We start from the raw sequence: 27,976 nt of genomic DNA on the forward strand, positions 1-27,976 counted from the left end.
TAGTAAATGTGTTGCAATGTATCTCTGTCTTTTTCCTGCCTTGGTTGAACAATATGTATAGACAATGAGATGTCTTTGCATAGTGTTTAATTGTTAGTGGGGATTGATAGAGATTGTTGTTAGTTGAGTGATTGTAGTGTATGAGGTGGTTGTGACGTTGTTAGGAGATGGATTTTCTTGACGTATCTATTGATCTCAGCCTTGCCATATAGATCATTAAACTTTTACTGGCATTGTTGGCTGTAAACTACAAACAGGAGCCAATTAAACTCGTGATATTGCAATGGAAAGACAAAGCAAATGCCAATTGCTTGTTTAAAATATTCTTTAAAGACTGGGCATTGCAGAATGAAGGAAAGCCAATTTTGTAGGCAGTAGCTTCATGAACTTCCACTACGATTAATTTTCATAAAATTTTCTTCCCCTGGTTCTATTATGTCTTTGTTATCCTGGCGATTTATAGGCACGTACTACCCTTTAGGGTGTGTTAAAATTTTTAGACAAACTCTCCATGGGCGCATGCAGGCTTAAGCTGCATGCGGTTCTCCTTGTGTGGTCTCACTTGACTTCCTTACTTTAGTACTCCAATACTTTGCAATAAAGGTCAACATAACATTTGACTTCCTAATTGGCTGTTGAATTTGCAAGTTTACTTTTGCATTTCATGAACCAGTAAATCAAGGGCACTTTTTTACACCCACATTTGTCAGTTTCTCACTATTAAAATAGAAGATCTTTCTATTCTTCTCACCAATTTCAATTACAGCTCATTTTCCAGCTGGCTTTACATTATATAGATTATCTTGTACTCTATTTTTTAAAAAATTTATGTCATATAATTGGTTCATTAAATTGTGATATTACTGAAGAATTTGCATTGATATATTCAAGGATACCACTAGGTGTCAGGATTTCCAAAGTTTTAGGATATTGGCACACTTAAGAAAGTGTCCTTGATAGACAAATATTTTTGTAAAGTATTGAATAATTAGGAGCACGAAAAAATAACAATGCAACAATAGTGTTTATATTACTAACAAATATATTAGCTCCTCTCCAGCTTTGAAAGGTTTGTGGAAGATCATGTGGCGGTTGACAGTGTTATTTTAGTTGTAACTGCAGCACACCAAAGCAACATTTTTCAACAGGAAGCAGTGTAGCCATGATTGACAATGCAATTGCACAGTATTGTCATTATAGGTGAACATTCTATTCTGATTTTAATATCTGCAGCAGATGCTGATATTTCAAGCAACAATTGTTTTATTGGGCTGGTCAAGGAGCTGATCTTTTCTGCAAAACTTTCGTTACCATCATTGCAATTTTCCAACATATAAGTTAGAGACCAATAATGACTTTTAGGTTTTTGGAGGAGATGTAATTTCAGGAAGCAGATGTGTCCTTCACTCATGGTTTTGACTCAGGACTCCAGTTCCACTTGGATAAATGCAGAGGTGAATGGTGGAGGTCAACAATGTTAGTTCAGAAACTAAACAATCCTCAGATTGACTTTCCTTATGAAGAAAGGCACCAGAGCTTTTGTTTTAAAAATAGCTTCCACCAAATGCTGCTCACTGAGGAAAAAGTTATGAAAGACCAGGAGTGGGCACTATGGCTCCCAAATGATGGTCTTCTGTTTAATCATCACCAGGCTCTTCCATGAATTCCATTGCTTTTCATAAAGAGGAAAAACAATCAAAGCAACTTCTTATTTCTGAAAGTGCAATCATTTGGTATTTTGTAAAGCTCCACTTATTATCATTAAATTAACTAGACCTGAATGAATCCTTTGTGCACTTCAGTGAACTGTATTGTCTCCAGTGACCCAGGCCCAGTAAGAATCAGCATGGCTTCTCATAGTAATAGTACGAATATTCAACTGTGTGTTTAAGGAAACAAGCCAGATCAATAGCTGGGCAACTTCCTTTTGTAATAAACTGGAGAGAAAGTACTAATTAAATTCAGTGTATTGTTCTTGTCACAGCAAAAATATTGTCAAAATTATTTTTATGCTCACTCCAAGCAACTACAGATTTTTTAAGGGATCTGATGTTTTTATTTTGTTCAAAGAAAAATATTTCTAAAAAAAAGCTATTGTGACATTTTGGTTATATCTTGTATACTAAACGAAAACTTTTGAGATACTAAAGGAAATTGAGCATTTCCGTAGATATTGTATACTTTGAACAAGAAACTGGATTAAGCATCATGTAACCAGAAATGAATGGAATAAATTTAAGGACTAAGCTGCCCTTAGGCAGGAACCCATTATAAGCATTAACTAGGATATCCTGCATAGTTATTTTGTTAAAAATTACATATAAATAATGTTCAGTCAAGTACCATTTTGAATTTTGCCGTGTAAGTTAACTCTTAAAAAAAGGATCGCAATTCAACATTTCAATTTCTGGTGAAAAACAATTTATAAACCTATTTAGATGTGATCTTTTTGATAAATTATTCTAATACACTGGTCATAAAATCCTACTACAGTCAGTATAAAATGGGAGTGTGACAGCTCAATGGATATTTTCTGGTTTAGCTTAAACTTTAAAGTATTTTTTGCGTAATATTTTTCATGACTATTATATTTAACAACTGGCATAAAATTTTGTCAAATCCCCATCTGCATTTTTGCTAAACTCCACATTTTGCTGGGCAGTATTTAACTACACACATTGTAGCTGATACTTAAAGATGCCGTAAGGATGTCTAGAAATTGGATTGCATCTACTTTTGATGCATTGAAGCATGGATATGTTTAATGCTAATGCCTAATTGGATCCCCCTACAAAAACATGCAAAATTATCTAGTTTGGAATGACGTTAGAGTAGCTTGCACCCAGAAACGAGGGGTGTGTGCTTCCAAACACAACCTTACCCAATTTTGCACACCTCCCGACACTTTGTTGCATAGCTTTCATCTCTTAAAGGTACATTTTTCATCACAGCCACTTTGTAGCAATGCTCAGTTTGGCTGCCATGGAGAAGGCAAAAACTGCAGGGAAGAGGGAGACAGCTGCCACAAGCACTTAAAGGGACATGCAAGACCTGGTCAACTAGATACATGATGGGAGGGGGGTTCTATGCACCAGTAGGGCTTGGAAACCCTCCAGGCCCACCATAGAAAGAGTCTAATACAGACAGCTACAGACCTTTCCTCCGGGAGTGAGAAGCCCTGCACAATCCAATAAGGAAAGAAATTTTATGATCTCATAAGATATGTCCAATTGATCCACACACCACTGTTTACACCATATAGAATGGTGATCATCACTACAAAAATATTTTATGCAGACGTCTGAGTTCCTCAAGTGAGATGCCACTCATCATAGGAAATATAGAGATGTTGTAAAATAGGCAGAGATTAATTCATTCCATTCATTCATGCATTATACTCAGTACAGATAGTCTTGCAAAGCAGGATCTGAGGGGATATTATGCAACATCTTAGGCTTTCCCAGCTGGTTACTGGTGTTGAGGATTTAGCATGGAGGGGGTCATATGGTTTGCATTGGGGAATTCTAGTTTACAGATTCATTATAAATATCTTATTTATTGGAGAATCCCTTATGCCTCATGAGGCGATTGCTTGCTTCCTCCACTTAGCTGGGGATGAGGCTGTGGATACTGAGCAATGACACGCGCTAGTAGTCTTCATCATTGTCCTCCTCTTGTTCCTGCTGCTCCCATGGCTCCAACTCAGGGTCCTCACATTTTTTGTTGCTTTTCCTCTGGTATTATCTGTGGTATTTGATTGGCAAAGTAGTGCAACATGTAGCAGGTAATGATAAATTCTCTCCCAGCTGCTTGGTGTGTACTGTAGGACACCTCTGGATTGATGCATCCAACAACGTCTCACCTTGAGGAGACCAGTAGTATTTTGCACTATTATCATGGTGCTTGTGTGACTCGTCTATCGTGGTTGAAGAGTACACCAGTGCGAGCAACCTGAGAAGTAGAGGAAGCCCTCGTCCCCTCTGGCATCCTCTGGATGAAGGAGTCATATGTTCCAGAAGCTTGGCATTCACCATCAGGATATTCTTGTTGTAATCCACAATGACCTGAACATTGAGGAAGTGGAGACTTTTGCTGTCTATCAAAAGTTCCGAGATATTAAGGAGCCCCCAAGGGTAGAAGGGTGAATCTATGGCTGTCTGCATGTGCAATGCTGGCAAATCCCAGAGCCAGAGATGCCACCTGTTTCTCACTGAAAGCAAAGTAGATGATTTTTTTTTAATGAGCTCAGTGTAGGAGTGATATTTCTGATGCAGCAGTGAGGAGCAAGTTGAGAGATGTGGCAGAGATCTGTTGTGGATATTTAGAAGGATCATCTGGTGAGGAAGTTGAAAAGGGACATGATGTTGACCTCCATTGAGATGCCAGTCCATGCACAAGTGTGGCCATAGGTCTTCCCATTGAACCTCATGTTACTTGGTGATGACAGCCTTGGAAAAGCTGAGAAGTCTGGGTGGGATGTGGTGTCTCTGAAGATATTTTGGACACCCAATGGAAGTTATGAATTAAGACCTGGCTCCATGTGCAGCAGACATGCTCAATGACATCATTTATGTGTTTTAACTTTGGGGCTTCACAGCATATGTAGAGCTGGCCACCTGTCTGATCAATTGAGTGATGGGAAGCCTCCTCTATTACATTCTTTTCTATCGAGCACACCGGGAACTCTGCCAGCTATCATCCTCATTGCAAATACATACTTATTTGTTGCTTCCTGCTCTCACTGCTGACTTCAATAGAATTTTGTTCTCACATGGTAATAACTTCAATATGTGATAGCACAAAAGGGATTTTAACGCAAGAGAATTTTAAGATTGAGGCACTGGAGGACTATGAGTCAATGAATGGATACTGGGTATATAGGACTTGGAACATAAGTCGTGGACAGAGAGTGTTGGGTGAACTGAAGTTTTTAGTGTATGGGAGACTAGCTGGGAGAGATTTACAATAATTGGAGGTGATGAAGTTTTGGATAGAAGGCCAAATGGCAAGTAAGTTGAGACAGTATGAGAGGGCGATAGGTTATGCAGGGTAAAGTTGGAGATAATTGTGTAGGAGATTACATAGGGTTGGAAGTTCATCTTGTGGTCAGAAAAGAGAATAGGATGACATGCTATCTAATTTGACCTGAGAGTACAGGGTCAAATGGTGAGGGTACAGATTTTCAGAAGAAGGCTGTCAATGATGGATTTAATTTTCTCAGCGTTAAACTGGAGTAAACTATAGCTTATCCAACAACTGGATGTTAGAAAATGAATGAGATAATGCAGAGGCAGGAGAAGGACTGTTAAACTCAGCAGCAAGATAGAGCTTGATGACATCAGTATATGTTTGAAGTTGATCCCTTGTGAAGGCACATAGCTGAAGAAGAGAAGGGGCCACAGGGAAATTCTTGGCACGCATTGGAGGTAATGATGCAGGAGAGGGATTCTGGCTTCTGCTCCATCAGCTTCTGCAGCAGATGTCCCACTGCAGCACCTCCAGATTTCCCAGCATTGTACAAGTGAAGATATTGCTGCATGAATCATTTCCAACTCCCAGCCTGGGCTGATCTGGGTACCATTTGGAAATCTCACTCCAACCCATTTTTCATAGTAAATTGACTTCAGGGGAAAATCCAGCTCAGAGGCAGAAACTAATTTCAACTACATGTGTATTATAACCTAATAGAAAATACAACACAACATTTCTGTTCTCTTATTCCTTTCATTATTTATTTTCAGGTTTTGTTTGATGTTGAAGTAACAAAAGAAAAGACATTTTCAAAATTTCTCAGGACATATGCTTAGCCATTCTGATTTGCTTTTCTTAGAAGACACATCTCAATTTATTGATAAGCGGGGGATCAAGGCAGCAGCACTGTAAACCACTTTCTACCCTCCAGCTTCCTTAATGCTGTCTAAATACATTAACCCTTGCCTGAGCAATCCCTCTTAACAATGATTTTGGGGACTTGTTCCATTAAACAAAAATGATCTTGTTCAAATCTAATCAAGTATTCCCCATTTTCTTACAGGTGGAGCTAACCAATGATGTGCAGTCCTTGCTGCCAACAATGGTAGCTGTCATGGTGGCCAGGATGATTGGAGACTTGTTCAACCATTCACTGTACAGTTCTTTACTGAAGCAAAAACGTATTCCTTTCCTGGAGCCAGAGCCATATGTCTTGTACCAGAAGAAACCGTAAGTATCTGCTGAATTTTCCAAGGGGCTCATGTTCTCATCCAGACATAAACACTAGAATTGATTTGGCCAAGGAATGGCAAATGGCATTCAATTCAGATATGTATGAGGTGTTGCATTTTGGGAAGTCAAAGTACGTAGAATTTTCACAGCGAACAGTAGGGCCCTGGGTTGTTGAGGTGTGCACCCGAGTACAAGTACATAGTTCTCTGAAAGTGGCGTCACAGGTAGACAGGGTGGTGAAAAAGGCGTTTGGCATGCTGGTCTTCACCAGTCAGGGCATTGAGTAAAGGAGTTGGGATGTTATGTTGCAGTTCTACAAGATGATAGTACAATACTGTACCTGACGTATTGTGTACAGTTTTCATTACCCTGTTATAGGAAAGACATCAATAAGCTGGAAGAGGTGTAAAGAAGATTTACAAGAATGCTGCCAGGACTCGAGAACCTAAGTTAAAGGGCGAGGTTGGGTAGGCTAGGACTTTATTCCTTGGAGCATAGGAGACTGAGGGGTGACATTATAGAGATGTATAAAAACATGAGAGGCAAGACAGGGTGAATGCACAGTCTTTTTCCCAGGGAAAGGGAATTACCAAAAGTTGGGGCAGGGGTTTAGACGTGTGCACCATTGAAGAGTTGGGCCAGGGGTTTCGAGATGTGCACTATTGAAGAGTTGGGGCAAGGGTTTAGAGGTGCGCACCATTGAAGAGTTGGGGCAAGGCTTTAGAAGTGTGCACCATTGAAGAGTTGGGCCAGGGGCTTAGTGGTGTGCACCATTGAAGAGTTGGGTCAGAGTTTTAGAGTTGTGCACCATTGAAGAGTTGGGCCAGGGGTTTAGACGTGTGCACCATTGAAGAGTTGGGCCAGGAGTTTAGAGGTGCGCACCATTGAAGAGTTGGGCCAGGGGTTTAGTGGTGTGCACCATTGAAGAGTTGGGCCAGGGACATAGAGAGGTGGACCATTGAAAAGTTGGGGCAGGGGTTTAGATGTGTGCACCATTGAAGAGTTGGGTCAGAGTTTTAGAGTTGTGCACCATTGAAGAGTTGGGCCAGGGGTTTAGACGTGTGCACCATTGAAGAGTTGGGCCAGGAGTTTAGAGGTGCGCACCATTGAAGAGTTGGGCCAGGGGTTTAGTGGTGTGCACCATTGAAGAGTTGGGCCAGGGGCATAGAGAGGTGGACCATTGAAAAGTTGGGGCAGGGGTTTAGATGTGTGCACCATTGAAGAGTTGGGTCAGAGTTTTAGAGTTGTGCACCATTGAAGAGTTGGGCCAGGGGTTTAGACGTGTGCACCATTGAAGAGTTGGGCCAGGAGTTTAGAGGTGCGCACCATTGAAGAGTTGGGCCAGGGGTTTAGTGGTGTGCACCATTGAAGAGTTGGGCCAGGGGTTTAGAGGTATGCACTATTGAAGAGTTGGGCCAGTGGTTTAGGCATGTGCACCATTGAAGAGTTGGGGCAGGGGTTTCGACGTGTGCTCCATTGGGATCTCTTCTGGCGGCAGGGGTGTGCTGTGCGAGAGGTTCACCTGAACTGGAGGGGGTCCTATATCCTGGCAGGCAGATTTGCCAGTTCTTCAATGGAGGGTTTAAGGTTTAAACTAGACTGGGACGGTGTGGGATCCAAAGCAGAAGTGAGGGATGTGATATTGTTATTGGTTTATTATTGTCACTTGTACCGTGAAAAACTTGTCTTGCATACCGATCATGCAGATCAATTTACCTTGCAGTTACCTTGAGTCAGTACAGAGTGCATTGAGGTAGTACAGGTAAAAACAACAACAGTACAGAGTAAAGTGTCACAGCTTCAGAGAGAGTGCAGTGGAATAAGGTACAAGGTTACATCAAGGTAGATCATGAGGTCAGAGTCCATGACATCGTATAAGGGAATCGTTCAATAGTCTTATCACAGTGGGGTAGAAGCTGTTCTTGAGTCTGGTGGTGCGTGCCCTCAGGCTGCTGTATCTTCTACCTGATGGAAGAGGAGAGAAGAGAGAATGACCCAGGTGGGTGGGGTCTTTGATTATGCTGGCTGCTTCACCAAGACAGCGAGAGGTAAAGACAGAGTCGAAGGAGGGGAGGCTGGTGTCCGTGATGCGCTGGGCTGTGTCCATAACTCTCTGCGGTTTCTTGCGGTCCTGGGCAGAGCAGTTGCCGTACCAAGCTGTGATGCATCCAGATGGGATACTTTCTGTGGTGCATCGATAAAAATTGGTGAGTGTCAAAGGGGACAAACTGAATTTCTTTAGCCTCCTGAGGCTGGAAGTTGATACAGTATGCAATGGCGGTAAGTTCATGGGACTGGGATATTATCGGCATTGTAGAAACATGGCCAAGGGAGGGACAGGACTGTCAGCTGAATGAGGATAGGTTGAGTGAGTTGGGAATTTTCTCGTTGGAGAGGAGGAGGATGAGAGGTGACTTGATGGAGGTATACAAGATGATAAGAGGCACAGATCGAGTGGACAGTCAGAGACTTTTTTCCAGGGCGACAGTGGCTAACACAAGGGACATAATTTTAAGGTGATTGGAGGAAGGTATAAGGGGGATGTCAGGCTAAGTTTTTTCACACAGAGTGGTGGGTGCGTGGAATTGCACTGCCAGCAGCGGTTGTAGGGACATTGAGGAGGCACATGAATGATAGAGAAATGGGGGGCTATGTGGGAGGGAAGGGTTAGATAAAACGGTGGCATAACATTGTGGGCCGAAGGGCCTGTACTGTGCTGTAATGTTCTATGAGTGAAAAGAGGCCATAGATTTAAGGTGAGAAGGGAAAGATTTAAAAGGGACCTGAGGGGCACTTTCTTCAGGCAGAGGGTGGTGCGTATATGGAACTATTTGCCGGAGGAAATAGCTGAGGCAGGTACAACAACAACGGTTAAAAGACAGTTGGATTGGTACGTGGACAGGAGAGGTCTAGAGGGATATGGACCAAGTGCGGGCAAATGAGACTAGCTTAGATGGGCATCTTGATCAGCATGGATGTGTTGGGCTAAACGGCCTGTTACCACCCTGTATACTCTGACTCTATGACTCTAATTGCCAGGGCCATTACTTACAACATAAAGAAATAGTCCAATTCCTGACTATTCAACAAATCATCTAATAGTTAGACAAAAGAGTTGTTGAGGCAACATATGGCATTTGTGCACGATGCTCCCTGCCTCCGAATTTCTTCACACTAAACGTAAGTAGATTCTATAGACTGAAAGATTCTGTTGCCTAAGTTTTCAAACTTAGGGCTTGGTTAAGTTAGAAGAGCATTGCAATTATAAAATTGAATAGTTTTATTGCTCATAATTTAAAGGGAAAAGGATGGGCAGGAAAAAAATTCTAGGAAGCTAGATGTGGGATTCTTGGAAGTCTGATTTAGGAAGGGAAAACCATGCTTGACTAATCTGTTGGAGTTCTTTGAGGATCTGGCTAGCAGAATGAATAAATGGGGAATACCAGGATTTGCAGAAAGCTTTTGGTAAGATGCTGCACAGGAGGTTGATTATTGAGCTCATGGAATTAGGGGAATGTACAGGCATGGACTGGAAACTGATTGTTTGATAGGCCTGAATAGATCCTTCTCAGGTTGGAGAGCTGTGACTTGTGGGGGCCCACAGGGCTCACTGCTTGGATTCTAGCTTTTCACAATTTACATCAACAATTGGGCTGAAGATACTGTCAGATCTAGTTATTTTCAAATCCACAGGTTCTTTCAGGAGCCCAAGAATGAGTTGAAAATAACTTGGTGCTTCACAAAGTTTTATTGGAAAAGTTTAAAACAAGGAACCAGTCACAGAGCACATGGCACTAACTTTACTGCTAGGAGATGAGCCAAGACAAAGGAACTAAAAATGAACTAGGGCCAGGAGGAAGATAAGCAAGAGAGAGAGATAGAGGCAAGAGAGAAAGAGATAAGCAAGAGAGAGATAAAGGCAAGAGAGTTATTAACAAAAAAAATGACACCTTTTATACCTGAGATATGAGGTACTCCTTAGCTAACAAAAGTCCAATCAGAAAACCTATTAGATACCTGTGGCAAAACCAACCAATGAGAAAACACGTATTCACCTGATGGACGAACCAATAAGCTAAAAAGCCGTTATACCTTGTACTGCCACTTTATTAAACAGTATACATGCTAAAAAAACTACTTAAAACAGTCAAATCCAACAATATGAACTGTTGTATTTCCAAGTTTGTTGATGATACAGAATTCAGTGGAATTGTGAATATGGAGGAGGATGTAAGGGAGCTTCAAGGGGACATGGACAAATTGATTGAGTGGGAGAGAGCATGAAAAGTATGAGGTCATCCACTTGGATGTGCATCAAAATATTTAGTAAATGGTGAGATATTGGGTAACGTTGATATTCAAAGGGACTTCGGTGTGCTTGTGCACGTCACTGAAGGCCAATCTGCATGTGTAGCAATGGCTTAGGAAGGCAACTATTACAAGAGGCTTTGATTACAGGAGTAAGGAAATTTTATTGCAATTCAATGGGGCCTTGGTGATATTGCACTGGAATGCTATGGACAATTTTGACCTCTATCTAAGAAAGGATTTTAACATTGACAGAGTACAGCAGGGCAGAGGGCAGAAGATTTTCACTAGGCTGGTTCCAGGGATGAGGAGAGATTAGAGTCGAGAGTCAAACGATTTTGGAGCATGGAAACAGGCCCTTAAGTTATCCATGTTAACCAAGGTGCCTACCTGAGCTAGTCCCATTTGCCTGTGTTTGGCCCATATCCCTCTGAACCTCTGCTATCCACGTACCTGTTCAAATGTCTTTTAAATGTTGTAATTGTACCTGTCTCTACTACTACTGCTTGCAGCTCATTCCAGGAATCCACCACTCTGTATGTGAAAAACTTGCCCCTCAGATCTCCTTTAAATTGTTCACCTCTCACCTTAAACCTATCCTCTCTAGTTTTAAACTTCCCTAACCTGGGAAAAATACTGTGACTATCTATACTATCTATGCTCCTCATGATTTTATAAACCTCTATAAAGTTATCCCTCAGCCTCCTTCACTCCAGGGAAAATAATTTAGGCCTATCCAGTCTCTCCTTATAACTCAAGCCCTTCAGTCCTGGCAACATCCTTGTTAATATTTTTCAGAACCCTTTCCAGTTTAATGACATCCTTCCTACAGCTAGGTGACCAGAACTGCACACAATACTCCAAGTGTGGTCTCACCAACATCTTGTACGGCTGTAACATGACATCCCAACTCTTGTACTCCTGCCCCAACCGATGACCAATGAGAACCCAACACTGATAACTGCGTCACACCACTGGTCACAGTCTGAAAAACAGCCCTCCACTACCACCCACTGACTCCTACCACCAAGCCAATTTTGTATCCATTTGGCTAGTGCACCCTGGATCACAGGTGATCTAACTTTCCAAACCAGACTACTATGCAGGATTTTGTCAAAGGCCTTGCTAACGTCCATGCAGACAACATCTTTCACCCTGCCCTCGTCAATCCACTTCGTCACCTCTTCAAAATACTCATTTGAGCTTGTGAGGCATGATGTTGCACACACAAAGCCATGCTGACTATTTCTAAGCAGTCCTTGCTTTTTCAAATTCAGATATATCCTGTCTCTCAGAATCCCCTCCAATATCTTTCCCACCACTGATGTTAGGCTCACTGGCCTGTAGTTCCCTGGCTTGTCCTTGCAGTCCTCCTTAAATTAAACCTTTTGGTTTACTGCCACTTGTGGCAAAGGAAGATAAAAAGATCTCTGCCATGGCCCTAGCAATTTCTTCCCTTGCTTCCCGTCATGTCCTAGGATATACTTGGTCAATCCCAAGGGATCCATCCGGCCCCAGAAATTGAGTGGATTGGGACTGTATTCTTTTGAGTTTTGAAGGATGCGGGAGATTTCATTGAAACTTGCAGAATTGTAAAAGGACTTGTCAGGTTGGACGCAGGGAGGACATGTTCCTGACTGAAGAGTCTAGAATTCTGTGTGCACAAACTGAGAATAGGAAGTAGTCTGTTTAAGAATGAGAGAGAAGAAATTTCTTCACTCAGAGGATGGTGAAACTTTGGAATTCTCTAAGCAAGATGACTGTGAAAACTCAGAGATCCTTATACTTCTGTGCATCAAAGTGATCAAGGGATATGGGGATAGTGCTGGAAAATGGTGCGGAGGTGGAAGAACAGTCACGATCTTAACGAATGGCTCAAAGGACAGATGGCCTACTCCCGCTCCTAATGTTCTTTCGTTCTTAAAAAAATGATTCGGGAACAGCTGTTTCACTGTATTAGAGACCAATGGTAAGAGGTAGCTGTAGATCCTTGAAATTAACTGTCCCACAGATCACACTATGTGCAATGAGCTCAGAAGGTTCCTTTTACTAGTTTCCCTTTCTGTATTTTGAACCTGTTTTCCAACCTTCTTCATCCAGTCAATCACCTAGCATGGAAATATTCTTTCTGTCCAGCAGCTGGCTCTTCTGTCAATTTGGCTGGCTGCCTGGAAGAATCGTAAAATAAATAATGTGGTCCTGTTGTAAAATTCAGCAGGGCTCCCATGTCTCCAGCATGGCTGAGTTCTTTGGATACTTGTACCAACCCTGCCCTACCACACCAATCCCTCTCCCATTCCCACTCCTTTCCTGCTTTCCTGAAAGAACAGGGTTGCTAAAGTCTATTGGACAAGGAAAATTATTAGGCAATTCTCTTGATTCTTCAGAGAAGGGGTGAGAGAAAACTCTGCATTTGTAGAGCCCAAATTTAAGGCAGATATCCCTAGATGGTGACAGTGAAAGTGTTGCCCTGAATTTATTACATTGGGATAGATGTTGGGAAAATGCTGCGGGTGAGGCAGCTTCTGTGAAGAGAGAAATAGAGTTAATGTTGCAGATCAGTGAACAGCCATTGGGAATTCTGGTGAGAGTTAACTTAGTTTCCCCATCCAAAATCCACCATAATGCGAAAAGGGTATCCTTTCCAACTTTTACTGTGGCGTAATTAGTGATTAATATGAATGCAGAATATGTCTTTGCTTTTGTACTCTATTTGATTCTGGCTGGATCACCTAGATCTTTGCAAGAGCACTCTTTGTGGCAGACTATGTCGGTTAAAGCATTTTACTGAAGGAACGGCATTGTCATTTCACACGGATGCTGACAGCTTTGTTATTCCCTTTAGCTACCAGCCAGTAAATTGCAGCAGCACCCCTTTAAGGATGAGCAACAGCTCTTTAAGAGTAGCTGTCTCACTAATCTTCCAACTCTCAAGCCAAGCTCATTACTCATATTTCTGCAGGGTACCTATTGAAATGGAAGGAAGAGGGGCATGTCTCCCTTCACTGTGAGTGCGGCTCCAGTTATTAGACACAATACTGAGGCATTCAGTTCTGCTGGGTTATTTTAGAGTTCTGCTTCTAATGGAGCACTTCTATAATTGAAGACATTTTATTGATCTTGCAAACTGGTAATATTAAAAGTAAGGCTAAAAGATTCCACCATCAGACACTATCCACAATCTCCTCCGTGCTTTGTGTGGGTAGATGGGTATCTGAGAAAAGCATCAGTTGAAGTGAAAGAAAAGATTTGAAGGCAAAAGAATGAGGGAGAGCTGCCAATGGAAAAGAAACAGACAAGGAAATCCATTGGAAAAGTTTCCTTCAGAAATCCCTGTGGATCTCAAATCTACAATGATACATAACAAATGCTCATGCCAGCTGGGCAACTGCCTGGACAAACAAGGTAGCTGCAAGTGGATACTATAGCTACCAATCTGACCGCTCCCTGTAAGCATGCTGCTCTACTTTGTTTTACACTGGAATCATACCAGTGGAATTATGAGTGTAGTGAATCCAAATCCAAATATATCTGGGCCTCAGTAGCACATCAGCTATATAATTGTCCATTGTTAGACTTTAGGTGTGAGTGCAAAATAGATTGAAAACCCAACCCTCTCCCTAAAGGGCAAAACAGCCTTTTTATTGTTCAGGCTGATATTTATGTGGATTTTTTTCCTCCCAGATATTCCCCTATAAGATTATACTCGCTTAGATTTCAGCCAACTTCCAGCTTGTGTCAAAAAAAATTGACAATACACTGCTTGTCTGCCTCGACTCGAGTTGATAGCAGTTTTGAATTTGATTTATTCTTGATCTGGACTGATATTTTAGGACAATGCTGAGTGAATACTGTGTTGTTGGAGTTACTGTCTTTCTAATTAGACATTAAATAGTGTCCCTGTCTGCTGGCTCAGGAGGGTATATGGATATTCAAAATTGGGTAAACAGATTCCCCTTCTTCAAAGCAGATTAGCTGGCCACTCATCTTGCTGTTTTGTGTAGAACCTTTTCTGTGAAACCTCTTTCAATTTTCATAGTCATAAACCCTAGACTACCTATCAAGGCACTAGAAAGATTCCACTAACGCTGTCTCTGCAAAATCCTCCAAATTTATGGGCAGGATAAGTGAGCCAATGTCAGTGTCCCCTCCAGGCCAACACCCACAGCAGTGAGGCAGTTAATTACACTCAGTCAGCTCCATGGGGAAGGCCACATTGCTCGCAAACTGACACCAGACCCGTGAAACGGACATTCTTTTCTGAGCTCTGTCATGGGGAGAGATGGGGAGAAATATTACCAGGCAGACAGAGGAAAAGATCCTTGAATCCTTTCCTTTGTCTGCCTGATAATATTTTCCCAGGACAGAACTCAGAATAGACTGCCTGTTTGGGGAGTCTGGTGTCAAGCTTGCAAACGATGTGGCCTGCCCAGTGTAGCTGACTGAATGTAACTGGGCCTCAATACTGGAGTATTGGCCTGCAAGAGGACACTGGCATTGGTTTGCTTGTCCCTCTGGTGAATATGGAGGATTTTGCAGAGACAGCATTAGTAGTACTTTTCCAGTGTCTTGAGGTGCCTACTGTAGGTGATCCAGGTCTCAGAGACATATAGATGGCAGAAAGCTTGCATGCCATCACAGAGCAAGTGAAGTTCATATTTGCTGACCTTTCTGTAGTTACAATAGCCAGATTTACATTGTTTCTTGAAGACAGTTACAATTATGGCATCTGAAGTCCCATGGAATATCCTCCTCTTCCCAGATGTGGGCAACAATGCTGTGGGTTTGTGACAGGAGCTCTTCACTGTGAAGTTTTAGGATTCTGAGTAATTTCAGCACGACAAGCTTGCACAGGTAAGCTGCACTCTTAATGTGAACTTCCTTATTCTTTTGAGAAACCAACTTAGAAAGCTCCTGCAGCTTGTTACAAAAGCACATTAATGACAAATGGTATAGTATAATGGGAGGGAAAGTTAGAGCACTATGAAAGGATCTCTTGACATGTACAATGGAATAGTTGATTTCTGCACCAAATTAGTCAAAAGTGCCAGACGTTTTTATTTTCCATTTTGGCTGCAACAACCTCTACCCACTTGCCAGTATTTAATTGTGGCTGTATCCCAAGTGATCACAGTTCTTCTGTACAAATTGTACAATACACAGATATAGTAGAAAGGTGTTGTTCATAAACAAGAACCATATAAACCTATGCAACTAAAAAAGCTTTTGGCTGCATTAATGGTTGGATTGCCTTGAAATAGCAATAGTAATTGAAGCTGCGTAATATGTCAAACCTCTGGCAGTTTAAGGTGCTTTGTGGAGAGCTGGATGCAGCAGAACTGTATATCAGAAATTTTGATGCTTGATTTTCCAGCCATATAAAATTAATAGTAGGAAAAGCATGCCCACATTTCCAATATGTGGTCCCAGTTGATGAGGATTCCTTCCCTGCCAGAAATGTGAATTTGGATTATTTTTCCTTATTCATCACTGCCACTCCCAACCTTTCTTTTCCATGTCTATTGATAAAACACTGAACCTGGCCTTCTGAAAATTCAAATCAGTAACCGACTGGTGAACAGGTGTGTGCATGTGGTGGGAGAGGGCAGCAATATTATTATTCTTTCCTTGTTCTTCCTGTATTTGTATTGTGTGCCGCAAAGAAACCGAATTAATATTGAGTAGGTTGTTGGAGATGGTCAGTATGAGGCTGATGCATATACTGGAAGGGGCAGAATTCTTGTTGAAGCAAGGATTGATTCTGGCAAAGAGGGTGAATGTAAAAGAAATATGTCTGTTGTGAAAAGTGAGAAGTTGGTGGTCGTGCAGCTAAGTAATGAATGGTGCTAGTGTGCAATGTGAGGAGAGGAAAGAAAGTGGAGATGGTATACACTATTGTAATAGCCAATGGAAATGATGGAGTAGAAGAAATTATCACAACTATTGAAGTGAATTGAGTAAAGTGTTGCAGCTAAGCAAAGAGGACAGGTGAAGAAGTGTACTCATGCATGTAGGTCTTCTTGGGACAATAAATTGTTTTCAGCATTAAGGTAATAATAAAGGTATTGATCCTGGCCATAACTTCTGCTAAGATTTGGATCTCTTTTCTTCAATTCATTAATTGAATGTGGACATTAATGTTATTTATTTGCAACTTTCTCAAACTCCTCCATTCAGGTGGTATAGTTCCACCCACTGTTGGTTAGGAAGTTAGAGGTTTTTACCTCAGCTATGATGAAATAATGGTGATATTTTAAAATCAGGATGGTACATGATTTTGAAAGTATCTTGTAAGTGATGCATTCTTATGCATCTGTTGCCATTGTCTTTCTAGGTGGGAAAGACTGCATATTGAAGGGTGCTGTTGATGCTTGGTGAGTTGATTTGGAGCATTTTGTCGATGATGCACCCTGCAGCCATAGTACACTCATGCTGTATGGAGTAAGTATTTAGGGTGGTGGCTAGGTGCTGATCATGTAGGCAACTTTGCTTTGGATGACGCTGATCTTCTTGAATGTTAGGAAGTCGTATGATTTTGGCAAATGGAAAATATGCCATCATAGTCCTGATGTGCTTGTAAATGGTGGAAAAACTCAGCGGGGTCAGAAGGTGATTCACTGACTGAAGAGTTCCCTGGTCTTGGGATGACCTTGCAATTGGGTGTGTCAGGGGGTGGGGTGGGTAGAAGGGTTCCACATACCCTCAATTTAAATCTCTGGGGAAGCATCTGAGAACCATGGTAAGGGATGGAGGAGGTATTTGGGACAGGAGCTCCACTTAACTTTATCTCTTCTTTGTCTCTGACTTTCTTCTGGCTATTGTGAATTGGGGAATGATTTGCCTAGATTGCTCAAGTAAAGTTGTGTGGCTGCTTGAGCTGCTGTGGTGGAAATTATAAAGGACGTTGTTTTCCTGGGATGAGGTGCCAAGGACAATAATGTCCCCTTCCAGGAACCGTCTGGACAATCTGGGAGGTTTGGCAATTCTAGTTGGGAGCCCAGCTGAAATTGTTCTGCGTCAAGATCTAAATTGCTATCTCCCTCTCTGCCAGATTTCTGTTTGCTCAAAACCTTGGTCTAGGCTTCTGTTCTTGTGTCACCTTACATATATCTTTCTTGGGCTGTTCTTCATATGTTGCACTGTTGCATCCTTTCCAGCAGAGTTTATTCGATAGTGTCTTTGATTCTGTGTACAGTGATTAAATGTAAAGATAAAGATCAGGACAAAGTTTTAGACAGGGATTATGGAGCTGTAGAATAGCTTACAGGAGTTGGATACAATGGGCTGAATGTTGATGTTCTGACATGCTGGAAAAAGGCAGGCAAAGACCCCACAGGATTGATATTTCTGGGTTAACCTGACCAGTTAGGCTAAATGGATGGGATGATGACATTCACAACTCAATCTCAGCTCTACTACTTTAATGCACAAGAGAAACAGAAAATGTCTTGGTGACTCCTCACTGAACATCATGACAGGAAATGTATGTGCCACAGGAACAGCATGTTCACCAATAATGAAGAGAAGAAACTAGCTGGTAATAACATTAAGGCATAGATGGAGGGGGCTATAGAAATGAGTAGCAGGAATGTGGTCCCCTAATTCTGAATGCAGTGTTACAGGCAGTTTACTGACTTCATTAGGTCAGAAAAGTGAATTCAATGGCTCATTCACCCAATGTGAGTTGTGTATTATTCCAAACCACACAATCTGCCCTTTAGGTGTACTCCACCACCACTTATTCATAAACTTTCCTTGTAGGTGCACCTATCTGTCTCTATCTAGGCATGTCATCACATTGGTCTCCCTCATCACCACTGATATTTACACTTATGTTAAGGAATAACCTTCCTCTCCCTGATGATCATCAATATCAAATTTTCATCCATTCATCCATTCCAACATGCCCTTACGACTATTCATTGGTGACTCTGCATACTGTCCTGTGTCCCAATGACTGACTCTGTCTCTGAGAAACTGGGGGGGGGGTGGTGTAGGGGGGGCAGAATTTACTCACTGGCAGAGCACCCGAGGACTCCAAAATGTAGAGGACATCACATAAGATAATCTTAGCAGTTGCAGCAGAGACCTGTGAAGCCTGCCTCTACCTCCGCTGAACCCATGTAGGTTCGAGAATCAAAATCTGTGCTTGCACCAGGGTGTGCGCATGGGAGTTTTACACAGCATTACAGTGTTACATTTCAGTTCTTTGGACTCGCATCTTTTGTTGACAGGTTGCCAAGTTGAGTTTATTGTCATATGCACAAGTACAGTAAGATACAGGTGCAATGAAAAACCTGATCTGGAATAGTTTTGGCTCACGACTGGCAAATTGTGAAATGTGGAGGCATGGCGGTGTGGGAGAGGCAAGAGTTAAAACCACCACCCAGTGATAAGGAATTTCTTCACAAGCACAGGCGTGTGATGATAGTACCAGCTCCAAGGAGGCCCTTGTTAACATTTAGCATTCTTTTGATGGGTGGTTGAAGGAAAGGGATATGGAAATAGAATAGCCGTGAGGATCTGGAGTACTGCAAGCTGGAAGATATACTCAAACATGGGCATCACTCCAAATGGTCCACTTTATGCTGTAATTTCTATGTAGCACTCTCTGAATGAATTTCTTGTTCATGCCCCCTAACTTTGGTAACCACAGAATAACTAGAACTGCTGCTTTTTGGATCTTTTTGCAAGCGTGTATTGTAAGGAGGTGCTCCCGTCAAGACAGCCCATTAAAAAAATCATTGGCATTACTGTTATCCAGGGTCAAGAAATAGGTCAGTTTGTGCCAGTCGTTTGTAAAATGGTCCTGGTCATCCTTAAAGCTAATTTGGTCCTGAGGAGAGGACAAAATGTCTGCAAGTGCATGTGCTAGAATGGCTGGAGCATGTGTGTGACTCTGGAGCTTTGGCAAAGAAAGAGGATCCTTTCTGGAGCTGAAGGCTTTTCTCCAGTGGACAACAATGTCATTAAAAATTTGCTGGGATGTGTGAAGAATTAGATTGCTGTAGAGAAAGGCTGTTGTGTAAAGAATAGGTGGTTCCAACAGATGATTTAATGTGGAAAATGAAAGGTATGTAGCATCTGCAATATTGTTCACGTACCACTTTCTGTCTTCTACCAGGTGAATAACTGCTCTCTGTGTCTTGCAATACATTTTGGTGTAGAAGTTTCTAGAAACCTCCCTGCCTTGTGAAGCAAGTGTACAGTAGTCCTGACTCTCTATATTTTCTATAATAAAATTGATTACTTTGCTATTTTAGTTTACCTGCTTTCCTTCAGTGTTTTAAAGAGGGATTGAAGAAGCTACTCTGTCCCTCCCAATCCTTCCACTCCTCTTGCTCCACCTCTATAAACTGAAAACAACAGAGGAATGAACCCCTAAACCTTTCTTTGGGAAACTGTTACAGATAGCAATTGCAATCCTGTAAAGAAGCACTAAACTAATACAGATTTTTAATCAAAACAGAATTGTCATATGTAGGAAGCAGAGCAGTCTTTGGCAACTGTTAAACTATTGGAGAAAAGAGCAAATTTGGAGACTGTAACTCCAGTGCTCACTCACTTGAAATGGAGCTGAGATTCTGGAGGAATGTTTGTGGACTTTGAGCCCATTGTTGGACTTATACACTTAAATTTATTTTTGGGTCCATTATGAGTCTAATGTTCAATGCATTGAAAATGAATTTTCATGGGTAGAGAATATGCATTCTTTGGGACATTTGTAGTAGCATTGATAAAATCTCCAAAGGCATGCAATAAACATTTTTTAACAAAAAAATGTTCTTGGGTGTTTAGTTTTATATGTTTTCCAGTAGCTGCTGTTTTTACTAATTACAAGGTGATAGAGCAGACATAGCACATGAACCAGACAGGCTCATGCCAAAGTATTAGCCAGTAAAAAGAAAATTCTTTTTGAGGTGTCCTGATAAATGCTGCATTCTTGGCAGTTTATTCAGCATTTATGGAACTAAATGCTAGCATGGCTTGAGACTTTCAGGAAGGTCAGGACAAATGATGGAGATTTTGGATATGAGTTTATAATAGGAAAGTGGCATTGAGGTTAAAGATCAGTGATGATGTTACTGAACGGTAGAACAGAGGTGGGCCAGATGGTCTACTTCTTCTATTTCTCACATTCATATATTCTTAACTTAAAAAAAATCTTTCCGTGTGCATAATATTCAAGGAGAAGAGAACCTGCCCCTCACCCCTGCCATATGAATGGGCAAGGATATCTGTACTTAATACAGGAGCTTAGTCAATTAAGTACATTCATAGGAAGGTTACTGAATGTACTTATTGTTGATCTATTGGTTGTCTGCTGCATATTACCATGGAGTGTCAGTGTTGGGCACACTGGCCTCCTTACCAAGCTTCAGAAATTGATTGTATTTTGACATTCTTTCCTTTTATTTTCTGCATTATCACTATTGTAGAAAATCCATATTTCCATGTACATGAGTAAAATGTTCCAAAAAGATCACTAAAGTCTATTTTAAAAATTTAGTTGTTCCAAATTTTAATACTTGCAAAAATATTTACTGGTGTCACCAGGTAGGAAATGTTAAAATAATGAAATGTGATAAAACATTACTATGACAACCATAATAAATCTCGAAAAATTTCATTTTTCATTGGCAGAGTGAACTAAAATGTCTTTTAAAATACCTGATCACTTTTAAGGTAGAAATGTTAAAAGTCTAGGTTAGGTAATAATTTTATGCGTTTATGATCAGCATTAAAGTCCAGCTCAAGTTGATGAAATGAAAATATCATTTACCTATTGACACTTGATACACTTTGTGGAATTAGTCCAATTAACTTCCAACCAAATTATTCTCAGATCAGCCCACATTATCCCCACTACTTGACGTGATTTGCTTAGGAAAAGTGGGAGGGGGGCACGGGGTGGGAGGACATGTATCTAAATGGGTGGTTTTATTGATGGTTTTGAGAAATATTGCTGGGGCATGGTTAAGAAGCATTACTCTCGCATTTAATTGTGACGGTCTTGATCTAATTCAAAGAGAATTTGATGGTACCATTGGATGCTTGAAATCAGAAATCTTCGATTCCCCTGTCCTAATGTTCTTCCTCTAGATAAACAAGTGACATTTTTTAACTTTAATAGAACTTTTGTTATGATGTTTAAAATTCCCTTTGTTGAATGATTTTTCCCTCAGTGGAAAATCAGGGACATGCAAACAAACGTTCATTGAACGTTATCTCCATTCCTCTGATTGAGGACAGCCTATATCAGAAATTGAGGCTTGCGAAAGTTTGCTCCCAGGAAAGTCAAATTTACATCTTTGTTGTGATCAGAATCAGAATAGGAATCCTAACTGGGATATGTTGCCATTCACTGATTCATGGCCCCGGTGTATTTATATTGTGGGACAATGGGGGAATGAGAAGATTGACAGCACAGGAACATAGGCCTTTATTAAAGCCTTTTAAAGTCTTTCCCTCTCCATCATTGCTCCATTTCTTTAAATTCCCACAGAAATCAGGATACTTTGTACAAAATTACTTAATTTAACATTTAAAATTGTAGGGCAAATTTTAACACATTATCATATCTTGAGAGCGTGTCAAGCTGCCAATCAGTTGAATGCACAACTTGTATTCTAGAACCGGATAGAATGCTTAACTGGACAAAAATCCTTAAAACCTTAATTACAACATGAGGTATACTATCAAGACTAACTTCACTAGACAGCACTCAATTATCTATAAATAAGCAGTATAAACACACCAATTTCTTCAACAAGATATCTAAAAACTAGTGAATGTGGAAGCTATTAAATCCCTCCCATAACCAAAGGCAGTAATGCAAAAATAAGTAAACTTGCTATTTATCATTATAGGTAATATAACACCACTGTAAAGTTATGCCTGAGTTTATTTATTCAAAACACAATGGTCCATCATGATAATATAGATCAGTTTACACTAAGGCTAATTAACATGAATACCATCCAGAGTAAATTGCCTTCAGTCCAGACAGTGAATAAACAAAATTCACCACATATTTTTTCCTGAATGCTCCTATTATTGCTAATGCGTATTCACAATGAAGAAGTGTAGGATTAGGAAGAAATTGTTTTGAATGCCTATTTGAATTGGCTAAAAGAGCAATACTGTCCAATGTTTTGTGAAAAAATATTATTACAAGGTTACTAAAACACTGTCACTAGGATTAGAAGATGTAACTTTTTATGTGCAAATCACAAAAGTGCTCATTTTCAGAAGATCTCCTGCCCACTGGGAAATTTGGACCAGACAGTTCCAGGCTCCATACACTTCAGTGTTGTTTTCAGTGGCATTTGCACATGTAATCAATCTGTGCGACTTTCGTATTTGTCTGGCCAACAGAAATTGGTACAATAGTGTGTAACCTCTGACCTATGGTCTACAGTTCCCAATGAAACACGGAACCAAGATACCAGCAAGTTGCTCAAGAGATGTGAATTAAAGGATCCTGATTAGGATAACAATGTGTTGCTGTCTACAGGTGGCTGACTAAGGTTTGATTGCCTTGCATACTTGTTACATCATTGGTGGTCTCAGTGCTTATTGCAGAATTTCAAGATCATGCATAGCAAAGATATGCTGTGCCCTCTGCCTGAATAATGAGCCCATGGGTTGCTGTGGGCAGGGGATTTGATCTATGTGGATGATCATGCAGTGGGGGAGCATGTGTCCTCTTCCCTCTGCATTTTCCCTCATGTCCATGGCACCCTATTAAGTTACAGTGCTGTGGCTGCCATGGAGAGTGTTCTTTAAGAACATGGCATGTTCCCCAAGTTTCCTGCAGTAAAGATGCAGCAGCTGGCACCAGGAGCTGCGCGGGTCCTATTTTAGTGTGTTCAATTAGTCTGAGAACCACCGGGTAGGTTAACGTGGGTTTTAATGGGCGGCGTGGACTCGTTGGGCTGGAAGGGCCTATTAGTGTCCCGTAAGTAAAGTTTGAAAAAAATTTTAAAGGGAAATGTTCTCAATTTTGCAATTTTTGGTGTGTGTGTTGAAAGCAACATTAATTTAGTGTACCAAATAAGTGTAATCATTCAGTTCAAATGGATCATTGGTACAGCAGAAAAGCATGCTTAGAATATGTATTACGGTGTAAATCTTCTCCACATAGCTCACCGAATACTTTCCATTTGTGATGGGGTAGTTTGGATAGGTTGTGGCATGGATCAGCGAATTTTATGGGGCTTTTCTTTTAAGATAGAGCCTCACGACAGAACGTGCACTGGAAAATTTGGGTAGAGGGTCAGCAGTAAATTCTTAGTTACTCATGTGAAACATGAGTACAACGTCATAGTTACTCATGTGAAGTATCGGCAAAACATTGTGGGCCGAAGGGCCTGTACTGTGCTGTAGTGTTCTATGTTGGTAAACCAGGTACACTACAAATCAGGGTGAAATTTCCATCCAGTTCTCTGAAATGCAGTCTAAGAATTTGTATCAGAAGTTGAGCCTGCCAAATATTAACGCCATGAAAGTCACCTTCTGTTTGTTGTCATAATCAGAGCAGCAACCCCAACTCAGAATTCCAACCCAGTCCTGATGCAGGGTTTCGATCTGAAACGTTGATAATTCCTTTCCTCCCACAGATGCTGCTTGACCCGCTGAGTTCCTCCAGTAGATTGTTTGTTGCTCCAGATTCTAGCATCTGCAGTCTTTTCTGTGATCCCAACTGAGATATCTTTGACATCCATTGATTTATGGCTTATTTATATTGCTTAGTGAAATCAAATCCACAGTTGCTTTGCCAACATAGAAAGATCGGATTTAATAAAACTCCTTCTAACCTCTCCCATACCACACTAAATTACTATACTGTTTTTGTCACACAATGTTACACTAACCCAATATTGTAAAACTTCTTTCCCAGCATTATTGCTTCCAGGTCAGGTTTAAAGTGATCAAAACAAGTATTTAACTTACTTTTAGAGAATAAAAGCAGGTTTCATGCAAGTAACAGGATGAATATGATAACGAAAATGAATTACAGCAAATTTCAGATGTCTCCTTTATTCATGGGCCACTTGGTGTTCTCATTCTCTCTGGATGGAGAAGTAATGTGAGAGACACAGTCCCCATTTAAGACTGAAAGAAACAGTATGCCACTATAGTTTGCATCAGAACTGCTTTCAATATTTAGAATGAGAATTTAATCTAAGTAAATATTGCCATTTCGTATGACAATATTCATATAAATATGCTGCCAAAGTTCAATCAGTCATTGCCTAATATTAATTTCCTCAGAGCTGCAAGTAAGTTGATTACTTATGGGCAGCATGTTCTATGTTGCTTTCCAGGGAAGGCCATTACACATGCATTCTACCTTTCTGTAAACTCTTTTAGCTCAAACCCTATTTACTTCTCTCCGATTTATCCAACCAGCAACAACACCGAAATAAAGGGACAATGTAGTCTGCTATTAATAATTAATGAAAATGTACAATATTCAAGTTTTTTTTAATAGGTATATGCTTCCCATTATCCTAGACAACATTGTAATGTTTGGGCAAGCACTTAGATTTCTGTAGTTATAATTCCAACTTTTATTTCTAGTCCCATTAGGATATTCTATTAAAGAATAATATAAGATCAGAAGAAAAATGCTAAAGCTACAAAGTGCTTACTTCCAGCACAGGATACTTCTAGTTTTCAATTTACAATGTGTAATTTCTATCTTTATATACTAAGTTTGACTATTACTTTGGCATATATTACAATTACAGCTCAGCTTCTGTGATATGTACATGGATAACTTGGAAATAAAGCCTGCAAGTACTTGGCAGTTCAGCATAATTTGTGTGAATGCTACAGTGTTGATTTTATATAAAGGAGTTTCAAGAATATAAATGTTCCTAGTTTATGCCAAACCAGGCTGCTGTTAAGCTGTTTTCAGTTTCAGTTTTAAGGTTCCTTTTAATACAAAGTGATAACACACATGTGACTATGAAATAACCTTAATAGTGCCAAGTGTTTTTCTTCAATCTTGCAGGCTGAATTTAGAGTTGTTTACAGCCAAAGACATCATGGAGCTTCAAGTAAAGGTTCTCCACCTGAAAGAAAAGGTGTCTAACCTGGCTGAGCTTCTACTAGAGACAAACCACGGTGGATTCCCTGTGATTTATCAACCAGAACAAGCCCAGGAGGAAGTATTCATAGGAAGTATCACCAGGTGAGCTGGTTTTTGTGTTAGAGCCTATCCAGTTGTGCCACTTGCTGTTGGGGTTAAATATTCCTGAAATGGCTTGATGGTTTTCCTTTACAACAATAAGGTACCATTAGCATTGATAACGTTTTAAAATGATGCATGAGTAAATCTAAATCTAAACCACATTGTTTGATATGATTTCAATTTATCATAGTTATTCAAAGGAACTGATTGTGCAAGATACTTGAAATATTAAAATAATTAAAATAATAAAATTAAAACAATTTACAGGAAACAGTCACACCCAATGGGTTTGTAGCAGTTGGGATTCTTTATTAACAACTTACTTCTCAGGACTCTGGCTACAGCATCAACTTTTGTTAAAATGATTCAATATTGCATCCTCCTCACTAATACAGTTCAAGAGCCAGTTAATGCTCTTTCAGCATTCCACACAAAAAAAAGGTCTTGGTGGCACGAGGGTAAATGGAAATTGCATTCTGCTAATCCTAACCTAACAGTGCATCACTAATGTCTAATGCTGTTTTGTTAGGCTTGAAACTGCATAAATATATTGTAGGACTTGCCATTCTACCAATTGGATAAGAATTGTGAAAATTAACCCAGCAATGAAAGTAAAAACAGCAAAACCAGACAATTAAGACAAAGTCTGTGACAATGGCTGCAAAATGACCAGCTGCGTTTGAGAGTGAAATACATCTTTATTCGTGCAGTTATGCCTGTCACATTCTATGTGCAATTGAGGCAAAATAGATTAAGTTCACAGTCAAGACATTACAACTCAGTCTCATGACCCACGATCTGCCAACAATTTCTGTGCTTTTTGAAATGCTTCCTTGTTTTCTCTCTTCTTTGCATTTTTTTTTCTTGCTCTTTACCAATTTTAACTTGGAGGAGAGAAGATAAACCTTCTTGCGGCAAACATATGTGAATCTCATCAGGATGTCTATAGAGCAGGCTAGGGATAATTCTTCTTTTGAAAAGAAGAGATGTATGTTGATAACACCTTGTTATATCATCAGGATGTCTCAAATGGCCTCCCTAGTAAATTCTTTTTTTTGAGATGCATTGACTGCTGTTCTGTAGGGAAAACATCAGGCATTCTGTGCTTGTGGTTCCCCACTAACATCAGCAAGACGAATGGCACTACTTAATAAGATGAAGTGCAAGGCAGGATATCAGCATAGGTTTTGCTCATGTAATGCCATGGGATTTTAATCACCAGCCAGTCAAGCCTTCAGTTTCAGCCAAACCTTTTTCTTCTCTTCCCAGAGTAAAAAGTCTGAGATCAAGGATACAAAGGATATATGGCACAGGAACAGGCCATTTGGTCAAACAATCTCTGCTGGCATTTACGTTTCAATTCAGATGCCTTCCATCCTTTCTCAAAGTCAATTCCCTTCACTCTCATAATCTTTAGTAACACCATGACCATGTTGATCACTTTGCACTAAAATAGACTTCTGTTTTTTTTATTCTAATTGTGTTCTTTCTTGTAAAAATTATGTATAATTTATGTTCTTGTGAATGCTGCTTTTTCTTATGATGCTATATGCCTGTGATGCTGTTGCAAGCAAGTTTTTCATTGTACCCTGTGCATATATGTACTTGTGCATATGAAAATAAACTTGACTTTGAACTTTTGAACTTTGGTCCTCCTCTTATATGAAATTGCACCATTCACTTCAACTTCCTCTGGCAGCAGGTTCCATACTTTCACTACTCTTTAGTTAAATGAGTTTGTTCTAATTTCCCCCTAGGAACTTTTGGTGACTATCTTGGAATGAAGGCCTATCCTCCAAGTGGAAACTTCCCCTTTCTATTTGTTCTGTCAAAAGCCTTATAATTTTAAAGGCATCTATTAAGTCACCATTCAGTCTTCTTTTCCCATGAAGAAAGAGACCCAATCTGTTCATCTTTTTCTGAGCTGTGTATGTTCACATTTCTACTATTATCCTTGTAAATCCTCTCTGCTTCTCTCCACTGCCTCTAGATCTTTGTTAATATCTCTTTTATAACCATAACATATTATTAAATAAATAATTTGTTATAAAGAAGTGTGTAAACAATTCATAAAGTTATCATTTGGAACAATGTAACTTTACCAGTTATTAGCATACTTTGTCGGGATATGATAGTATATAACTCATTGCTGGTTTTATGAAAATAATAGGGGAGTGGATTGGCTTAGGATTTGGTCTATACTTCAAAGTATCAATCTTCATTATGAAGTGAAAACAGCATTGCTTTCAAAATTAGTTTCAT

The 27,976-nt window shown here is 40.3% G+C and overlaps 1 protein-coding gene across 1 annotated transcript in view; it reads left to right on the plus strand.

Moving 5' to 3' along the window:
* LOC127574004 (chloride channel protein A-like) overlaps positions 1 to 27,976 on the plus strand; it is a 67,544-nt gene that overhangs the window by 31,366 nt on the left and 8,202 nt on the right. Inside the window, exons 11-12 of the mRNA XM_052022597.1 lie at positions 6,035 to 6,201; positions 25,535 to 25,714. Of these exons, the coding sequence (XP_051878557.1) occupies positions 6,035 to 6,201; positions 25,535 to 25,714 (347 nt within the window). The remainder of the gene's footprint in view (positions 1 to 6,034; positions 6,202 to 25,534; positions 25,715 to 27,976) is intronic.

This window comes from Pristis pectinata, chromosome 9 (assembly GCF_009764475.1).
Source record: "Pristis pectinata isolate sPriPec2 chromosome 9, sPriPec2.1.pri, whole genome shotgun sequence".
Classification (NCBI taxonomy): domain Eukaryota; kingdom Metazoa; phylum Chordata; class Chondrichthyes; order Rhinopristiformes; family Pristidae; genus Pristis; species Pristis pectinata.